At 38.5% G+C, this 20436-nt stretch overlaps 1 protein-coding gene across 1 annotated transcript in view; it reads right to left on the bottom strand.

Moving 5' to 3' along the window:
- Window positions 1-2398: 2398 nt before the first annotated feature.
- Window positions 2399-20436, bottom strand: part of LOC124172382 (zinc finger protein 271-like) — a 39577-nt gene continuing 21539 nt past the window's right edge. Inside the window, exons 6-8 of the mRNA XM_046551831.1 lie at window positions 19052-19137; window positions 8674-8737; window positions 2399-5338 (exon numbers count right to left, since the gene is read on the bottom strand). Coding sequence (XP_046407787.1) covers window positions 3714-5338; window positions 8674-8737; window positions 19052-19137 — 1775 coding nt within the window. The 3' untranslated portion in view covers window positions 2399-3713. The remainder of the gene's footprint in view (window positions 5339-8673; window positions 8738-19051; window positions 19138-20436) is intronic.

The raw sequence follows: 20436 nt of genomic DNA, 5'->3' as shown, positions 1-20436 counted from the left end.
GAAGAGTTTCTTCGAGGCGTTGGAGAGCGAGTAGCTGTCTTCCCTGTGGAAGCTTGGTGTTTTGGCTGTTTCGATAGCCTCTTTAATCAGCTGGGGAAATTATTGCTTCTGTTTGGTGGTGAGTTATCGAAGTTCACGTTGTACATTGGCCTTCCCCATATATGCTCGGCGATGGCGGATAAACGAAATGATCTATTCTTGGGAGCTCTTTGGTGATCTTTCATTCTGCATTTCATGGCTTGTGATGTTTGGCACATGCACGAGTCTCCTCAAGAGCACTCGACTCGGTATATTCGTCTTTATTTCTGAATGGTACTTGGCCTTTCATATGGGGTCGTCTGTCTCCTTGCCACAGGATTCTCGCAGAACACGACAAAGTCACAAAAGTGTCACTATGCCGTGTTTTGCCAGAACCCTCGCACCTTTTTCCGATGTCTCGGATACATATATCCTTGAAATGCAGAATGAAAACGCACCAAAGGCCCACCAAAATAGACAATTTCGTTTATTCGCCATTGCGAATCACGCCCAAGATCAATCTAGCAGGTAGTGCACCCTCATAATCTGGTACTGCTCACCCTACCCCCTCACGACAGACCACGAATGTAATATGTCCTCGGTAATTACTCAGAGACTGAAGAACCACCACCAAAAGTATAAAAAAATAGATACCAATGCGTTAACATAAGTTTCCCCGGCTAATGTACAACAGCAAGATAAATAAATTCCTTGTAAATGCAAGGATTCGTTGGAATGGTTTTCTTCGTGAATGCGCCGCGGAGAGCAGGGAGCTTCTTCTCTCTTTAAGAAGGGATAATCCGGGAAGCGCTCCCCGTGTCGAGGGTACACAGTCTTCGTAAGACGCCTTTGTGCTCTCTGCCACTAGGTTTGGCCGAGTTCAAGCCACCGCCGAAAGGACGGCAATGATATCTCAAGGAAAAGCTACCAATGATAAGAAATTATGGCCATCTGTAGAAAAACCTTCTCCCCGCACTCACCACGCAGACCGTTTAGAAACGTTCCCGCTCCCTAAGGGATAACCCATTAGTGCATAGCGTCCGACTCATCGGACGTGCGTTTATAATTTTTTATGGGCTCAAATTGATATGCGCTAATATAGTGATACTATATTAAGTTGACATGGATGCCAGTTTTCACCGTTCTTCTAATATTTTAGTTGACTACTTGAATGTATCCACTTGAGAAGCATTTATTTAAGATATGGCATTCGAAGAATCTCAGTCACCCGCACAGGGTAATTCAATTATTTTTCTTAAGTTTTTTTTTCTTAATACATTGATAACTTACATCTCGTTTTTGTCCTTAAGGTTGATCTTATTCTTTCATATTTCTTCAAGTTGTTCTTTTCTATTTTTTATCTATACAACCAACATTGGCAGCTGGCCGTTCGATATATCGGGCGCCATGCACGGGGGTACATTCTCGTTGCTAATCTAACAATGGCTGCTTTTATATTTAACCAAAAATTTTTATTTTAAAATTAAACATACTAAATTGATTTATAAGTATAGTATATTTAATTTTAAAATTTATTTAACGATTGAACGCAAGCATATTGTTAGCAACTATTCATAAAAAAAGATTTTTTCCTTGGCAACAAATAACTATAAACACCCAATGGCACCTCTGGAGGCGACAATGATGCAAGACTACCCTCAAATGTAACATCATATAATCTTTATGAGTGGAGAAAGGGGAATCTTCTAGTTAACATAAGATGCATTTCTTCATTCTAAAAAGGTGTTGAAATGTGAAAGTCGACTGAACTTTTTCTTTATTTTTCACAGATAAATTTTTAAATCACATTTGCATACAAAGTATCATGAATTCTAAATATAAAAATGTGAACCTAGCTTTGTAGGAGTAACTTATGGCATTCCTCAGCGATAAGATAATGTCAGGATACGCTTAATCTTTTTTATAAGTAGTCTTTAATACATGTTTATCTGTCCGCTATGTGTTTCCAGACGGCTGAACGGATTGCGGCCAAAGTTTGTACACAAATGAATCTCTTGCTCACAAACTCCGTAGTACTACTTTTGGTTGCGTCCGACGAGTCCTCTGATTCCTTTTGTCATTACCAACCCCTGCAAGTGCGCTCAGCGCCACCTAGCATCCACTCCCCATCCTCTGCTTACTCTCCCACCCTCCGATAACATCCCCATTCACTCTGCCAATGTTTGTACATCTTCCACCTCCATTACTGCCTTTTCTCGCAACTTCACCGTTCTAAGGTTAATGGCCCACGATTATCCTTGCTGTCCTATTAACAGTGCATTCCGACAAATTGTGACGAATCCGTCAACCGCAAATGAAAATAGAGAAATAGGAATAAAATTGCATATATTTTAACAATGAATATAAATGACATGCTGAATTCATTAAATTAACAAACTCGGCCATAAGCGTTTTATTGTGCACTAATGTCACATTATTTACAAAATGTGGACACAAGAATAATTATTTTAACAAGGAATATTCAAGAAACACATGATTAATTCTAAGAAAATTCTGAACCAATTAGAAGATGACAATTATGACTGGACTTAAAGCCAGAAACATTGGAGTGAATACTGTGGACGTCTTTAATCAAAAATGTGTAGTGTAGGCTGCTTCATCCTAATCGGATCGCCTTGGCGTGCCCTTTTCTGCAACTACTCTCTTTCAATACTCATTACGAAAATCCAAAAACACATTACTTGGCACGTATTTCATAGAAACATGTAGGGGGCTCATCATCCCGTCTGGACAATACCATAATTTATTTCCCGTTGAGCTGGCTAGAATTTAATATTTTACTCCTCAGTGCAGCTTTGCATGAGGTTTAGTTAGGACATTTGTAAGAATTATATGAATTGACCTGAACGCGAGAAAATGTTGCATACGCAAAGGTGACTTTTCTGAGTGAAAGCACACAACATGAATAGAGTATCTCACTTTTGAACGCATGGGCAAGTTGAGATTAGAAATAACAGTGAAAGACTCGGTGCAAAATACGCAATAATAATAATACATCACAATTGTACGTATACACACGTGGTAGTCAGGGCCGCTCCTTGTAGTGATGGACTTGATGCGGACTATGCGTAAACAAGGCTGCTCACACGTGTGAGCATGTATATATTTCTGTCAAGGTACCCACTCACTGTAAAAAACTTCTAACAAATGTTACATTGATAACGTTTATCTTCAGTGCGTATACGAATGGGTTACTAGGTCGCATCATGGCGTGACAGACTTGCTGCGGATGTTGCAGAAATAAAGCATCTCTCGGTTTTTTTGTACACATGTCTATACTAAGAGGCTTTGTCGAGATGGAAATTTAAATTCGCCGCAAGAGTAAGGTTTCTACTACGTTTTGTTTTGCATGTGACTCTTAAATGAACGACTCTGAGTGAAAGATTATTTTTGTGGATTCTGCGTGAAAAAGATCTCTCTTCTGCGTGCGTTTCCATGTGTCTCACCACATAGCTTCTTCTGTAAAAAGAATTATAGCACATTATGCACGACTAAGGCTTCTCTCTCGAGTGTATACGAAAATGTGTCACTAAGTGGTTCTTATTCGAGAAAGACTTTTCACACACGTGACATGATTTAGGGCTTCTCTCTGTTGTATGCAAACGCATGTGATCTTCGAGAGAACATCTCTTTGTGAAATGCTTGCAGCAAATGCTACAAGAATAAAGTTTCTCTCACGTGTGTGTTCGAATGTGTGAGGTGAGGTGACTTTTCCTAGCGAAGGACTTGCTGCACACGTTGCAGATATAAGGCTCCTCTCCCGAGTGTTGTTGCATGTGACTCTTGAGATGACCACTCTGAGTAAAACACTTGCCGCAATTGCTACAAGAATACGGTTTATACCCCGTGTGCGCACGAACATGTCTAACTAAGTTACTCTTATCCGAGAAAGACTTTTCACACTCATTGCAAGAAAACATTTTCTCTCCCGTGTGCGTGCGCACATGTTTAACTAAACTACTCTTGTCCGAGAAAGACTTTTCACACACGTTGCATGAAAAAGGCTTCTCTCCCGTGTGTGTTCGCGAGTGTCTTTTGAGATTACCCTTCCGAGTGAAAGATTTCTTGCAGATTCTGCATGGAAAAGTTTTCTCTCCCGTGTGCGTATATACATGTCTAACTAAGTCGCTCTTCCACATGAAAGACTTTTCACACTCGTTGCATGAATAAGGCCTTTCTCCTGTGTGTCTACGTACGTGTGCGTAGAGATTTTTTTTCCCAGAGAAGGACTTACTGCACACCTTACACATAAAAGGCGTTTCAACTGCGTGTGTCAGCATGTGACTGCCGAGATGACCTCTTTGTGTGAAAGGCTTGCAGCAAGTGCTACAATAATACCTTTTCCCTCCTGTGTGTGTAAGTTTGTGTACGGTGAGGTCCCTTTTCTGCGTGAAGGACTCAGTGCACTCGCTGCAAGAATACAGTCTCTCTTCCATTCTCGGACCCACGAGATTGCGTAGATTTCTAATGCTAGATGACTTTGAAGATAAACTTTGTGCAGTTGATTTCTCTTCCAGAGTGAAACTTCTCGTCAATCGTCTTGTATTTGTCTCGTCCCCTTTTCCTCCACTGGTTTCCTTGACGAGCACATTATCTTTTGGCATAGAATCTAGTCTTTTCCTATCCAGCCCACTTAAAGCCTTTGAGATGGTAGGCTCGCAAGAACTGCTGTGTCCGCTTGATGGAAGTGCTTCCAGAGACACATCTACGATAGATGATTCTGCTGCAGCATCAAAATTACGAGCAACAAAATGAACTTTCATGTGTTTCATAAGCTCCTTTTTGTGGTTGAGCACATCTCTGCCGTAAAAACAATTAAATGAATCTTCGTTTGAACTGCAACTATTCCATGGATTTTCGATCAAGCAATTAAGTACCTCGTTGTTGCCTCCCATGATGGTCCCACAGCCACTTATGTCATTTCTACTTATTCTGATAAACCTAAGGTTATGCGAGGTATTTGGAGCAACACAACCACTTTTCTCCCCAACAACAGCCATTGCGGCTCCACCTCTGCTGCTTTTAAGTGATTCAATGTGTTTGGTATTACATTGTCTGTCACCAGGAATTGAGCTACTTGATATCTTATCAGAGTCAGAAGCACCACATTTTCCCAAGTCTTCATCTATCAGATTTTTCTCTATCTCTTCATGGGATGTTCCAGCCTTGGAATCAATTTGTGTCACCAAAGCTGGGGGACCAATGCATTCATCAATTGAATGATTCCTTAGATTTCCTTCTGCAAGCAGATATGAAGTTGATATTGTTTGCTCGGGCATTTCTTCGGCAGCCGGGACCCCTAAAAGAAAATTTCAAATAGCAACTTACACCGTCAAACATGAAATTTAAGGCTACAACATCTTCTATTTAAAATCCATTGAATGGATGGAAAAATATACTAACAGGTGGTACAATTGCTGCCCAAGTTGGACTTGAACTTAGAGACTCGATGAAAATGAATGGAGGGGAAAAGAACACATAGCATAAAAATGACGAGGGCAACAGGGTGTGGTAGAACAAAAAAGACGAAATCATGGGTTAAAATGCTACGCATACAAATAATCAAGCACACACATACGTATCACACATATAACTTCCAATTGCAGGAAAAGAATAAAATTAGACTCCTTTCAGAATTGGTCCTATAAAAAGGGAAAATATCTTTCTTTTAAATCGAATATTTAATGATTGGTGAATATTTTCTAAATTGAAAAGGTTCCTAACAATGGCAATCACAATAAATTTTGTGGTACTATATATGAGTATCTAGAAAAATTATATTGAATTTTCCTGGATTAGTTTTCATAGAGATAATTAAAAATTTAAAGATAAAAGCAATGAACAAACAGACAAAAGAAACTCCCTTGAGTGAAATATATCCAACTGTCATGAGATAAGCTATGGTTTGGAGCAGCACTGGGGGCAGATATTCCAAGTATGGCACGCAAGCCTGAGCTCTTTATTTGTGTTGGAATAGTAGCACTTCCACTCTTTTTCATTATATGCAGTTTAATCATTTCCCAAGCTTTCTTCTGCAGAAAACCGCTCCTAATAACTTGAGTAGATATTTAATGAACCTTTAAAATGCCAAGGGCAATGGAAGCAGAAATTTTCAATAATTAGTAAAAAAAATGACCGAAGGCTGCCATCTTGTATTACGTCCTGAAGTATAGTTTCTGCGCAGAATTGGACGTCCACTACATCAACGTCAATTTTAGTTGCTGTAGGATGTAAGCATATCAGATTTATTTTGGCTATCCCTTTCAGCCTCAATGGCATAGTCATGATGTATTTTAGAAAGAATAAGGACTAATTTATTTCTTTGGGTCAGTATGGCATTATCGTCAATTCTTCTGGGAACTAAAGCGAGATGACTTCCCTGCTCTGCTTTTGCATGGTAAAATTTCTCTCCGAATTTATCTCTTATTTCTTTTTTTGCACCAGCGTATAAAGACCTTTCTCTTTCAGCAATTATTTTGGCAAAGGGAAAAATAGATTTTTCCTCCCTGCTGTTCATTATATACATTGATGAACTCTGCTCCCGCCTTAGCAGTATAACACGTTTATTTGATGACGTCCATGTCGTCTATAGCGAAATTAGTGATCACTCTGACTATGATATTCTATCATTGGACTGAAACAACGTTCATTTGTGGAGCCAAGAGAGGGGACTTGAACTTAATCTGAGAAAATACATGACGGTACATTTCTTGCTGAATTCGTGCATCTGTAACCATGTTTATGCAGTGGATGGTATTAACATAGAGGCAACATACAAAGTGGAGTACGTGCGAGTAACGATAACCTTCAAGCTATTGTGGGGAACCCACATAAGAAATATTTGTGGCATAGCCCTGAAGAAATTATGATTTGCCAAGCGTATTGTGGGAAGATTTTCAGATGAGAAAGTAAAAGAAAGGTGCTATTTTGCTCTCGTCTGACCGCACCTCGATAATGCAACGAGCGTATGGGATCCGGCGAAGAAAGACTAAATCAGCAAACCAAAAAAAATACCAAAGAAGGCTGTGTGGTTCGTCAAAAACCGCTACCTTTGTACAGAAAGCATTACCCAGATGTTATGTGAATTGGACTGAGCCACTGGAGACTCGGAGGCTGCGTGCTAGGCTTAGTTTTCTTGAACGGTTGAGTTTGGATTTCTTTAAAAGCGACACGGAGGACAATATATTAGAGCCCCACTAAATTTCCAGGTCCGATAGAAGCGATAAATTAAAAGAGTTGTTTTGCGGAACGGGTAGATACGGGAATTCGTTTTTCCCCCAAGCCGTAAGGGATTTTAATAAACGCTAGTCCTAATTCCCATAGCACATATCCCTTTTATGTAAGAACAGCGGAAGTCCTAACACCCCCTACCACACGCCTTTCAGGTTATTATGCAGATTGCATGTAGAATTATTTGATTGATATCAAGAATTCGGCTGTTTCTTAGCCATACTGATTTCATTTCTGGAGCAGACCTATAAATTTAATATTATGTCAACCATATTTTCTCCTCCAAGAAAGCTTCATGCCTAGTTGTTAGTAAAACCTAACAAAGCACCATTGCTAATCCCAAGGACAAAAGGGTGAATAGGAATGCCCTCTTTAAAAGATTTTTGCTAATTTTCCCACGAATTCAAAATGGTCCAAAAGCGAAGCCAATTTTTGCCCTCATTTGACCAAGTGTCATGCTAACATTTTCAATCAACCCTAAATTTACTTTTCATACTCAATTCTCAAACAAAATGCTCCATTCTGGCTTTTTGGGTATATAATTTTGAGGATTCGCACATCCCCCTTTTTACCGGCATTAATGGAAAAAAAGGTGCGTGGCTACTACGAGTATTTTTTTTTCTTTCAATTACTAGTCTCCAAGCTTGGTTGAAGAAAGGCAGCATTCTTTTCATTCATTTGATATGACTCTATAACTGTAAAAAATGCCAAATAGAGAAAATAAAGAAAAAATTCTTAGCCATTGGTCATTTACATACCCAAAAATTTCAGTGAAACAAAAATATTTTGTTAAGGAAGACGGAAGACCATTAAAAACGATTCAGATGACTACAAAAAAGTAAGTAAATATAAAACTTCTCCCCTATCCAATTACCACTTAAAATAAAGACAACAGGAAATATGGATGGATGACTAATTCAGGTTCTTCATCCTTCAGAATCAGTCAAAATAAGGCCGATTTCAGAAGAGACAACTTTTCACATTACTTAATTCTCCGCATGGCAAAAGGAAATCCAGAGTTTTCTCATCTGAAAGCGGTCTGAGTTTCACGACCAGTTAACGCTGTTGATGGTGCAGTGCCTGGCCGGATAGAAATGGGTGCAGCGGAGAACACGGTGTTATTTGACTCGTTTGAAGGCATCCGTACATACATTAGGTTATATGAAAGCACGGCTCCGTGCCACCTGAAAGTAGCCTAAGCCTTTTCTGTGTACAGCTATTTATAGCCCTTGAAAGCACTCATCCATGGCTTCCATTGTGGACTTATGGGACACTGTCAAATTTTCAATAATTGCTCTAGTCATAGTAAAAGTTGGCTAAATAAAAGCATAAACATATACATCCTCCACATTAACATCAATGCCTCCAAGTATAGAGTTATTTGCAACCCGTAAGAATACTCACCAAATGCAGACTCATGGGCAGTAGCTGAACTCTCAAATGGGTCCCCGTCCTCACTTAAGGTAGGCTGGAAGTAATCATCAATATATTAATCATGCATGAAAAGAGATTCAGGACTTTTTTTAAAGGATCGATTTAAACTTTTTTTTAAACCACATTACAACAAAATTTGGAATTCCTCACAAATTTTTCCTTACAAAATAAAAATATTTTCAACACTTCAGGGAATTAAATATTATTCCATTTTTTTCAACATTGAAACGGTCTTTGATTTATGTTCCGCCTGCATTGTAATATTATCTTCATTAGATAACTCTGAAATGGATGTAATTTAGTTCATGTGATACCATATAATAATTAAAGTTTCTTTGGCAATGAATAAACCAAAATAACGTAAACTAGGCATCTGTGTGAAAAAATAGGATAAAATCTGATGCTGCTATATGGCAGAAAAAGATTTCCAAACAGAAAACTAAATTCTTCAGTGAAAATCATGGAAATAATGATGAACAGCAGGCTTTTCTACAACTTTGTAAAGTGAAAAGTAGAAACAAATTATCAAAAAAGTGCTGCATGCTAATGTGGAACCCAGGACCTCCAGATAGTAGCCAAACACCATAACCACCACACTACCACTGCTATTTGAAAGGAGACCATTTCTAGGGGAACATATTAGGTTTATAAATATTGAACTGCATTCCACTTTTAAAACCATTGGTTATATAACCTAACATGGGAGGGTATTTGTGGACAGGTCCCTATGAACTACAACACTACAGAGTTTGATTGAAATGTGAGACCTGATTTTCTTAATGAGCTATGAATTATCAGTCCTGGGATTTCATATTGTAAAAAAACATCTTCATGAGGCATGATTTATTGGTCGCAGGATATTTTATTGTAAAATAAATATCATATTTATATTTGCATTATCGGTACCAAGATTTAACATAGAAAAATACAAGGCAAGAAAAATATAAGGCAAGAAAACTACAACAATTAAATACAACGTAGAGAGGAAAAAATAACTTATTTTGAAGTAAGAATATGTACTTTTTTCAGTTATAAGTAACTTTGAATCGAATAGGTAAGAGTGCCTGTAAATATTCGTGCGTAAGCCTAACTAACAAGGGGAGACCATGAACCTTGCTATGCCTTTTTCAATGCCGTATTTTTTATGGCTTTCAGGTAGTGGTAGTGGTAACGTTTCAGGCTACCACCCAGGGGACCAGGGCTTCATCATGGCTATTTATTTTGTTGTCTTCATCGTGATCATACGGTGTCACCTTTTTCAATAATTTTAATAGGAAATTACCCATTTAGGTAGATGATAATAGTGAGTTTTGGCTAACAATTCATATTGGTGAAAACATTTCTGCAATAGGTGCATTAAATTTTCTTTTGTGCTCCGTTGAAATTTGCGCACTTTTGAAATGGCCAGTTTCCCCGGGAAGTCAGGCTTGAATGGCTCTAACGTCACGCACACCTACATCACTGATTGCACACTTTCAATGAACGCCGTTATCCAAGCCGTGCTTGAATTTGTGGATGCCATGGTGAAAAATGCCTTCGGATTGTGGTTTTGTGAGGGCTAATTCTAATACTGTGCCTCATATGAGCTAAGTGTCTGAAGCTCACTTATCATTTTCATTTTTTTCAATAAATAGTGGTCAAAGCAAGTAAAAAATCTAAGTACGCAGAAAATAAATTTAATGATGACATTTTTAGCACTCTGGAAATTCAAGGAGTCAAGCATGCGAGGTTAAAGTTAATGCATATTAACTATGATAACACTGTAAAATATGTTAATTGTACTTATGAGTATATTTTGTATCAAATACTTAATTTTGTAACCATTTACTTGGCCTTGGCTGGCTTCCATTTTTATTTGAATTATACCCTAGTAAATTCTGAAATGGTTCTCGAGGGATACATTTCATATTATATCAACAATCTCTGTGACACAATGCTCGTTTTTTTTTAAAGTTTGAAAGGCTTTTGATAATTTCTAGCCTATAAAAACTATGGTGACTAAAGGGAACTAATATCGTAAAATAATCAATTATGTTCCTCTCAGATTCGTCTCCATCGTAACATAGAATTGCGCATTGTTGTCAATATTTATTCTTGTGAAGATTACTGAAAGGCCTCTTGCACACGCACCGATCTTGGATAGCCAGTAATATACCAGCCATCACCATGCCTTTGGCAACCATCGTACGCTTTCGGAGCTTTTGAGCCGACCCTCGTATTCCACACTTTTCGCTTAGCCTTTTAAGGGTTATATTTTTTAATAGAAAAGCGCTGAAATTGCCGCCAGTATCCCCTCCGTGTGTACTTTTATTTAATACCGTAGAAAAATTGGTGAACAACCCTATTGCAACAAGCATAGACATGAGACTATTTTTTAATCATAATAATAGCGTTTAGGTATTTAAGCAGTGTCATTTTAAACAAGGAGATACGAGGACTACACTAGCAAGGGTTGGTGTGCGCCAAAATTTTAATTTTTTCATTGCTTACACTGATCGACTTCCACATTAAAAAATTAAAATCACTCTTGCAAGAGCACATGCAATTACAAGCTCGCAGCGATCAACAACATGCGTACAGACATAATTAATAAGAACACAAAAGGATTATAAAATCCCATATTCCTCAAACACTTGTAATTCACTTTACTCCAAAGGGAGTTTACTTACACAGTACCTATGTGCTAAAAGAACCATTCCAAATTATAATTTCAACTAATAAATAGGGTGAAATAAAAGTTGATGGCCCTGGACCGGGCGTGCTGACACACAAAATATGTCAATCCTCGAAAACCAAGGATTTCAACATTGTACGTATATTCTGGGGCGGAATTCTGTACACGGATACCGACGATCGTCGGTAGCACCGATAGAAATTCGATTCACAAAACGCCGCTACCGACAATTGTCGGTGCAACCGACAAAATCGTGACTGTACCACTTAATTAAATTAAATTAAATTTTCACATTCATCGCATGAATATGGTTTCTCCTTCGTATGAGTCCGAATGTGACTAACAAGGATGCTCCTTTGAGTTGTGGCATTTTTTAGTGTTACCCCCCCCCCCAAAATTTCTGGTACCCCTCCCCCCCAGAAATTCTTCGAACTTCCTCGAACTTCCTCCGAACTTATCCGCAGAACTTCTCCCGCTAAGGATTTTTCGCGCTAAGGTTTTTCGCGCAAAGGATTTTCGCGCAAAACGCCTGTAGCAAAACCCTGTCTCGCAAAATCCTGTCTCCGGAAAATGCTGCCTCCGGAAAGCAGCATCCGAAAGCCAGCACCGGAAGCCAGCACCGAAGCCAGCACCGAACCCAGCACCGAACCCAGCCTACCTTTTTCTTTCCTGTTCTTTTTTACCGTTTCTTTTCCTGTAAATTGTTCTTACTGTCATAAACCTGGCCACAAAGTGAACGAGTGTCGCAAAAGACGACGATTTACTCAGCCTGCCGTGAGTTTGATGAGTTTCCGTGACAAGTGTTCGACTCGATTGCCAATATTATCTATTAATCTTCATTCTATGCCATGCCAGGCTTTAATTGACACTGGGTGTTCAGTTTCACTGTGTGATGAAGATTTCTTTGCTTCTCTGAAATGTTCCCGGAGAAAGGTTATTCGTAAGAATGTTGACGTCGATTTAATCACTGTGTCGGGGCAGCCTTTTCATATTAATTCCTCTGTCTCACTCAAGGTTCAAATAGGCAAGTTTTCTTGGAACCACGTGTTTTATCTAGCTAAAATCCCGTTTCCCGTGTTACTGGGTGTGGATTTCATTTGTAATTCAAAGATGATTATTCGTCCGGCGAACGTCAGTTTTGAAATTGCCCCGAATTCTCTTTTTTCTTTTACGGACAATTGCGAAGCGTTTAAATCGGCGCCAGTTAGTAACTCGTCCGAATCACATGTTCTGTCGTCCACTGAAATCACGTTGTGTGATAAGTTGAAGGGCTTATTGTCAAAATTTCCTGATGTGATTTCTCAAGAATTGGGGGTCACATCTGTTATGACCTACGAAATTGAACTGCTAGATTCTACTCCGATTCGATCCCATCCTTATTCGTTGTCACCTCCAAAGGCAAATTTAATGAAGAAACACATCCAATCTTTACTTGATAAGAAAGTGATTGAGGTTTCCAATTCAAACTGGTGTTCGCCAGCTTTTCTAGTGCCTAAAAAGGATGGATCTGAAAGACTAGTGGTTGATTACCGTAAGTTAAACAAAGTTGTTAAATCAGACGGTTATCCAACACCTTCTGTTGAACATGCATTCCAATATCTTGCTGATGCAAAATATTTCACTGTTCTTGATCTCAATTCTGCCTTTCATCAAATACCATTATCTGAGAATTCTAAGAAATTAACTGCTTTTGTGACGCCGTTCGGAGTGTACCAGTATAATAGATTGCCATTTGGTTTTGTAAATTCTCCTCAAATATTCACTCGTCTCATTAATGAAGTATTGGGCGATTTGAAATATTCATGTGTCTATCCATATATTGATGACTTGTGTATCTATTCCAAGTCTGCTGAAGACCATGTATTTCATGTTAATGCTGTCCTCAACAAACTACGCAGTGCCGGTTTGACGGTGTGCGAGGACGAGGTTAAGCTTGGTGTGGAATCACTCACTTTTCTGGGCCATCTCATCACAAATGGAACCTTGCAAGTTGATCCTGCGAGAGTGAGACCAATTGAACAATTCCCAGTTCCCAGAAACGTGAAGGAAGTGGCCAGATTCATTGGACTTTGTGGGTTTTACTGCAAGTTTATTCCAAGGTATTCTGAAATTTCTATGCCACTGAATCGCTTGAAACGTAAAAATGTTCCTTTTCAATGGACAGCCGTTGAAAATGAGGCTTTCTGCCAGTTGAAGAAAGCTCTCACCAATCCACCAGTATTATCTTTCCCTCGATTTGACGAGGAATTTCATTTATTTGTCGATGCCAGTAATTTGGCGGTTGGTGCCGTTCTGAATCACAAAGTAAATGGTGATTTTGTCCCTGTGGCTTTCGCTAGTAAGGCACTCTTGGAACATGAACGTAAATTTTCTTCTTATGAATTGGAGTGTCACGCAATTCATTTTGGAATTCAAAAATTCAGTGTTTACTTACAAGTAAAACCATTTCACTTGTACACTGATAATGGTGCCTTGACATGGCTTTTCTCTCATCCTAAGCAGTTGGGCAAATTAGGCAGGATGGTGCTTAAATTATTCTCTTATAAATTCACTGTGCATCATGTTCGAGGATCATCTAATTCTGTCGCAGATTGTCTTTCTCGCATTGAGCCATCCTCATCTACAAATAGTCATTTAGATGTGGAATCTAACACTCATAAGGAGTCAGCTGTTCCTTATTCTTGTGTGTTACATAAATTGCCTTTGTCATTTGTCGACATTCGAAAACACCAACAAACTGATCTCGTTCTAAAGGATATTTTCAATCAGATTAATAATAATTCCTTGAACGACAAAAACTATTTTCTGAAGGGACAGCTATTATGTTATGGGAATTCTAAAATTAAGCGAGGAAGAGCTGTTTTGCCTACGGTCTTGAGGCCTATGATTTTTCAATATTTTCACTGCTCTAGTATGTCTGCTCACTTGGGCATGGCTAAAACTTATGATAAGATTAGCAGACACTTTTGGTGGAAGGAGATGAAAAGAGAGGTTTATGACATGGTCAGAAAATGCCATCTGTGTCCAACTTGTAAACCCAGAAATGCTCCACCTCCTGGCATGCTATCGTCGCACAATCCTTCTGATGTTTGGGATAGACTTTATATTGACTTTGTGGGACCTTTACCTTTGACTAAAGGTGGACACCAATATGTACTTTCTCTTATTGATGGTTTCTCTAAATTCTGTTTTCTTGAGCCAGTTCGTAAGGCTACGGCTGGTTCGGTTGTTTCAATACTCACTCAAAGAGTATTCCCGAAATTTGGTTTCCCTAAATATTTGGTGTCTGATAATGCACAAGTTTTTAAATCTCATGCCGTTAAGGAGATGTGTTTGCAACTAGGGGTTAAGCAAATTTTTTTTTCTCCATACTATCCCTGTTCTAATCAGATAGAGAGATTGCATAGAAATCTAAAATCTGCACTTGCTATTTTGTGCAATAATGCTCACCATATGTGGGACTCTATGCTTGCTGACTTAAATTTTGCCTTGAACACTGCCTCTCATGAGAGCAGTGGTTATTCTCCTGCCAAAATAATTTTCGGCAGAGAACTAAAGCATCCTTTAATTAATCAGTGGGACATTCCGAAATCTTTATTCGAGAATGATCTCAGCGATAATGACAGACAAGTCTTCCTGAATCATGTTATTGCTAATTTAAAAAAGGCCAGAAATAGGTATAAAGAATCCTATAATAAATCTCACTCCCAAATCACTTTCTGTGTGGGAGATCTAGTTCTCTGCAAAAACCATCCTGTCAGTTCTAAAGGTGAACAGAAAATGGCAAAACTGGAACCTCTGTGGAACGGACCTTTCGTCCTTAAAAAGTATCTCTCTCCTGTAACAGTTATTCTGGAAGTTTCTCCTGGGAAAGAGAAAATTTGTCATGTTTCTCATTTAAAGGCATATCATGGTGGCATTGCTAATTCCAGTAATTAAAAGGAGAGAAATATCATTGATTTTTTTTTATTTTTTTTATTTTTCTCAATGAATGCTAATGTTTGCTTTCTCAAATACTATTTGATGCTTGATTTCGGTGTTGAATTTCTCTTGATTCCTAATAATATTGTTTTGAATAATGAATAATAAGTCTATTTCTATGCTTGTAATTGAAATTGTTCTGAAATATTGTATTGTACTTGCTTATTCTCATCTGCTTAATTCACTCATGTAATTTAGTGTTGGTCTACTGTGATTGTGAGATGGGGTAAGGTGGAGGAATTATGGGTGCTTGGTGGGAGAGGACGGGAGAATAACTTGAGGGGAAATCCCCGAGATGGCTCGTTTCCAGATAAGCTGTGGAGGTGGCCCCAGTTATTAAGATTCAATTGTGTTTTGTGTCACCTTTCCTCCACCAAGACTTTATGGACATTCTCACAATTCTGGACAGTGATAAGTGTCGTGATTTCGCAGTGTTCGATATTCCATCGATGGCTGAGTGATTGAATCGATCAGCTGATCTTAAGACTGCCTACTGTGTTTTAGTGTGGCTTTGGCGTTGAGTTGCGACCTTCATCGCCCGACAAGTATGAACTTTCATATTGTCGCAAACAGCATGTAGCTCTCCAAGCTATTTCTATTGTTAGTTGAAGAGTGAAATTTTGAGTGATTTCTTTTGTTGATGCAATATGCAGTTCTCATTTTGTTAGCATCGCCTATGATTCTTTTTTTTTTGACTTGTTTAATTAATACTGAGAGATATATATACACATCTTGATTAAATTTACTCAGTACTTGATCAATATCTGACATGAGTACCATATGCCTTGTAAATTGTTAATAATTATTGGAAAATCGAGGAATTTAGTGCAATCTATTGTTGTTTATGTAAATCTTGTTGAATTTTGGAGGATTCTTTATTTGATGATTAATTTTGGACTGATAATATTCGCAAACATGGAGGGTTTAAAGGGAGAATTAATAATGCCAATGTATAGCATTTGAGTGAGACACATATTATGCTGAATATTTTTGCTGCTATTTTGATAACTAATAATTATTTAGTGAATAACCGTATTTTTGAATAAACTTGTACTTAATGATTATATAATATGGGGTATATATTTTGTTGGCCGACCCTAACTTTCTCTTGGGTTGCAATATGAATTTTGGGTAGAAGTTAAAACCCATTTTTGTGAATCGTTGTATTTTGATAAGGTGGTTGAACCCAACTAATGGGACAACCCAGGGTTCTCATGAACCCAACTGCTTCACCAACCCAATCTTGCCCATTTACTAAGTGGTTGGTTATTGTATTGCTTTACTTGGTTTTAAAAACCGCAAAATATCTCTGATGAGAGAAGGAACATTTGAGTTTGGTAAAGATATCCTGGTGTTATACCAAAAATAATCTTCCCAGTTCCTTCTAGTCGCTGATGATAATTACTTGTAATTTTGATTCACTATACACCGAAAAAAGCATCACATTATGACATATTGATTATTAATTTTATTTTCTTGCTATGTAATACTAAATAATTTACTCTATATCATTCAGCATTATTTCTTGTCTCACTCTTGTAATTATGTCATGTTACTCAAGATTTCTGTTGAATTGCAAACATCACTCTTGAAGTTATCATTTACAGAGTGATAAAATGTATGTTCTTGTTAAAACTATTTTTGAGTGATATTTCTTGAAAACTATTGTCTCAATGAATAAACTTTTTTTATATTCATTTCAATTCTAACCACTGAATAATGGTTTTTTGTAAAATTCATGGGGGGTTAAACAGTGGGGGTTCATCCAGTGAAAACCAGTGAACCTGTGATGCCTCGATAAGTTTTCCTGGCATTAATCAGTTCTTGGTGGACGTGTCTTTGTCCACAAGTTCAAGCAATTTTTGTGGTCATTTTCCCACAGAAGATGTGGCATTTTTTAGTGTTACCCCCCCCCCCCCCCAAAATTTCTGGTACCCCTCCCCCCCAGAAATTCTACGAACTTCCTCGTACTTCCTCCGAACTTATCCGCAGAACTTCTCCCGCTAAGGATTTTTCGCGCTAAGGTTTTTCGCGCAAAGGATTTTCGCGCAAAACGCCTGTAGCAAAACCCTGTCTCGCAAAATCCTGTCTCCGGAAAATGCTGCCTCCGGAAAGCAGCATCCGAAAGCCAGCACCGGAAGCCAGCACCGAAGCCAGCACCGAACCCAGCACCGAACCCAGCCTACCTGCAATCCAAGACTTATATAGGACTACTGCGGAGGAATACTTACTCCTTGGCAAGCAAGGGGAAATCGGTGCTAAGGCCTTAGTATTGCACTTGGAGTGAGAAGTTTTACCGTTGTCCTATCACAACTCTCTCTCCCTCCAACACCTCACCCCAGTATCTCCTTCCCCTCCATGTGTTCCAATGAACTATCCCCCTGATTCCTCTGATGTCTCCAACCCAGAAGTTGAGGGGAAAATTCTGGGTGCTGTGCGGTTGTCTCAAAACCAGGGAATGCTGATTTTGTGGAGCGGCCGTTCTATGCAGAGTGGCGCCGTAGTTGAATTCGCCTGCCTACCCCTCCACTCCCTGGAAGAATCCCTCCCCTCAAATCCTGGCTTTTCCTGAATAGGAGAGCCCTCTTTCTGCTCGTGACCTGCTGGGAGTCACATGTCTTGTGAGCCATGGCATATTTAGAGCAATTTTCTGCTGGTATTTAGCTGGTAATGTTTTCTTTTGGGATCATGAATTACTATCATTGTTTTCTGTAATACTTCTGATTTTTTGAATACTCTACCTTGAATAGATATCGTACGGTAATAACTCGTAAATTGTTTTTGGCTACCTTTTTCTTGTGAGCTGTTTTTCTTGTTTGTGGAGTCTTTCCCTGATCCAGCATGTGACAGACGGTTGGAGTATTTCCCTTGTCTGGATTTACGTGAAAAATCAACCAGATTTTACGACGTAACGTCACAGAGTGAAGGACTTATCACATTCATTGCAAGAATAAGTTTTTATCTTCGTATGAGTACGAGTATGACAGACAAGGCTACTTTTTTCAGAGAAAGAATTTCACATTCACTGCAGGAATAAGACGTCTTTGCTGTGCGTGGAACAACTGAGCATGGTTTCCCATCTACAATGAAGCTTCTCCCCACTTCCCCCACATTTTTATTCTCCTTTGTTCCTCCAAAGGTATCCTTAAGAAGCCTTTTTCCTTTTTGTCTCACCCCTTGGCTTTTACGCATCAGATGATTTAAACTCTCGGAGGAGATGGGCTGACAAGAAGTATTAGTTTCTCTTCTAGAAACCAAGGTTTTGGGGTACGAATCTTTACCGATTGACAAATTTGAATCAATATCTAAATTGCCAGAACCGAAATGAATCTCGCGGTGCTTAATGAGATCATATTTGGCATTGAATGAATCTCTGCAGTTTAAGCAATGATAAGATTTTTTCGATGAACTGGCATGCTTCCCAGGATTTTTAGTCATGCTAATACTTTTCACTTTGTTTTCCCGTATGGCTGCCTCAGAACCATTATTCACATCCTCAGTGCTCCTGAAAAAATTTATTGTTTTTACATTACTAAAACAACCTCTCTTCCCTGCAAAAGTCATTGTTCCTCTATCCCCTCTGATTTTAGATGCATATCCAGATTTCGAATGTAACCGTCCATCATTAGGATTTGAGCACGTTATTTTATCAGCAATTATGGTATCACATTTTTTAATGTCTTTATCAATCACCTTTTTTCCTTTCCTTGAATGTGATGCTCTAATCTTTGGTTCAAGGCCTACAAACAAGGCTGAGGCTCGTTCAGAAGCTCGGGACTCTAGAAAAGAATGTCAAATTAAAATTAAGTGAAGTCAGGCATAAAATCTACGATTCGTTGAACTAATTTATAACAGCAATTAGAGAGATATCAAGGTAGCTACTTTAACCGATTTTTCGGTTAGACGCTATACACATAACGAGGTGTCAGTTACTTTTTTACGGTGGTTTCCATACATTTATTCACAAATTCAATGACACTGCTCCTCAGAGAAATTGAGCAAAATTTTGCATACGAATCTCAAGTATCTACTCCAGAAAACATCTCAATGCACTTTTTCATGCACAGAAGTATGTAACCAAACATTAAATTTACAAATGCCATGAACACAATGTAGAACTGAGACAATTATCATTATTATTAAATGCAAATACTTTCTTGAAATGCAAGGCTAAAATTATGGAAAATAAAAATGGAAAATAACTACGAGGGTCAAAAGGTAATTAAAGCGCACAAAAAATCATTGACAGAGATAAATGGGTAATATTATGGGATATTATAAGAACTTACCTTCTAGGAAAACATGTATTAAAAAAGAAATATTTGCAGTGCGTAAACAAGAACACTAACAGCAATTAATGAGCATCATATTGTCTGAGGGGAACACCTCTATTCTAAAGAAACATTCGTAACCACTACACCTTGCATTATTTATAAAATTATTTCAAGTATAAAGGCATTGGGTATTAATGATCACATACCTTATGTCACTATTATATTATATAAGGATGGTCAGATGGGATGCCTCATGTCCAAATATCCGCAGTTATTGCCTTTCATCGGATCCAAAGTTGCGTAAAGCATTGCATTAGGATCCGAAGTTTTATATTATGGATTCAGTGAATGCACACCCCAAATGAGAAGAGTGGGAAAGGTTCTAAGTCTCTCTTTGAATGTGCCCTCAAAGATCCGCTAATATCTCTTTCTGCCAGTCTTAGTTTGAGAGCCTAGATAGTTCAGGACGGATTGGTTTCAAAAGCCATCAGAACAGACTAAGTATGCAGAATATTTAAATGACAAACAGATTATCTTGTTTCCAAAATGCATCTAACATTTTGAAACGTATCAGTAGCCTACCCCCACACTACTTCCCAACTCCGTCTTAGGGCCATCCACAATTGTCTGATTACAGTGGCTGGCACTGTATTCAAGGTGCAATTTACCATGGATTATGAATAGCACCCAGGTAAAAATATTTCGTCTGTAACTAATCTGGATCTGGTCTGTAACTGGTCTGAAAGGCTAAATTTTGTTCTGTAACTGGTCTGTAGCAGAACTGGACTGGTCTGGATTTCAGAG

The sequence above is a fragment of the Ischnura elegans genome (assembly GCF_921293095.1).
Source record: "Ischnura elegans chromosome 13 unlocalized genomic scaffold, ioIscEleg1.1 SUPER_13_unloc_1, whole genome shotgun sequence".
Taxonomy (NCBI): domain Eukaryota; kingdom Metazoa; phylum Arthropoda; class Insecta; order Odonata; family Coenagrionidae; genus Ischnura; species Ischnura elegans.
The sequence above is the reverse complement of the archived record's forward strand: the minus strand, read 5'-3'. Positions and strand labels throughout refer to the sequence as shown.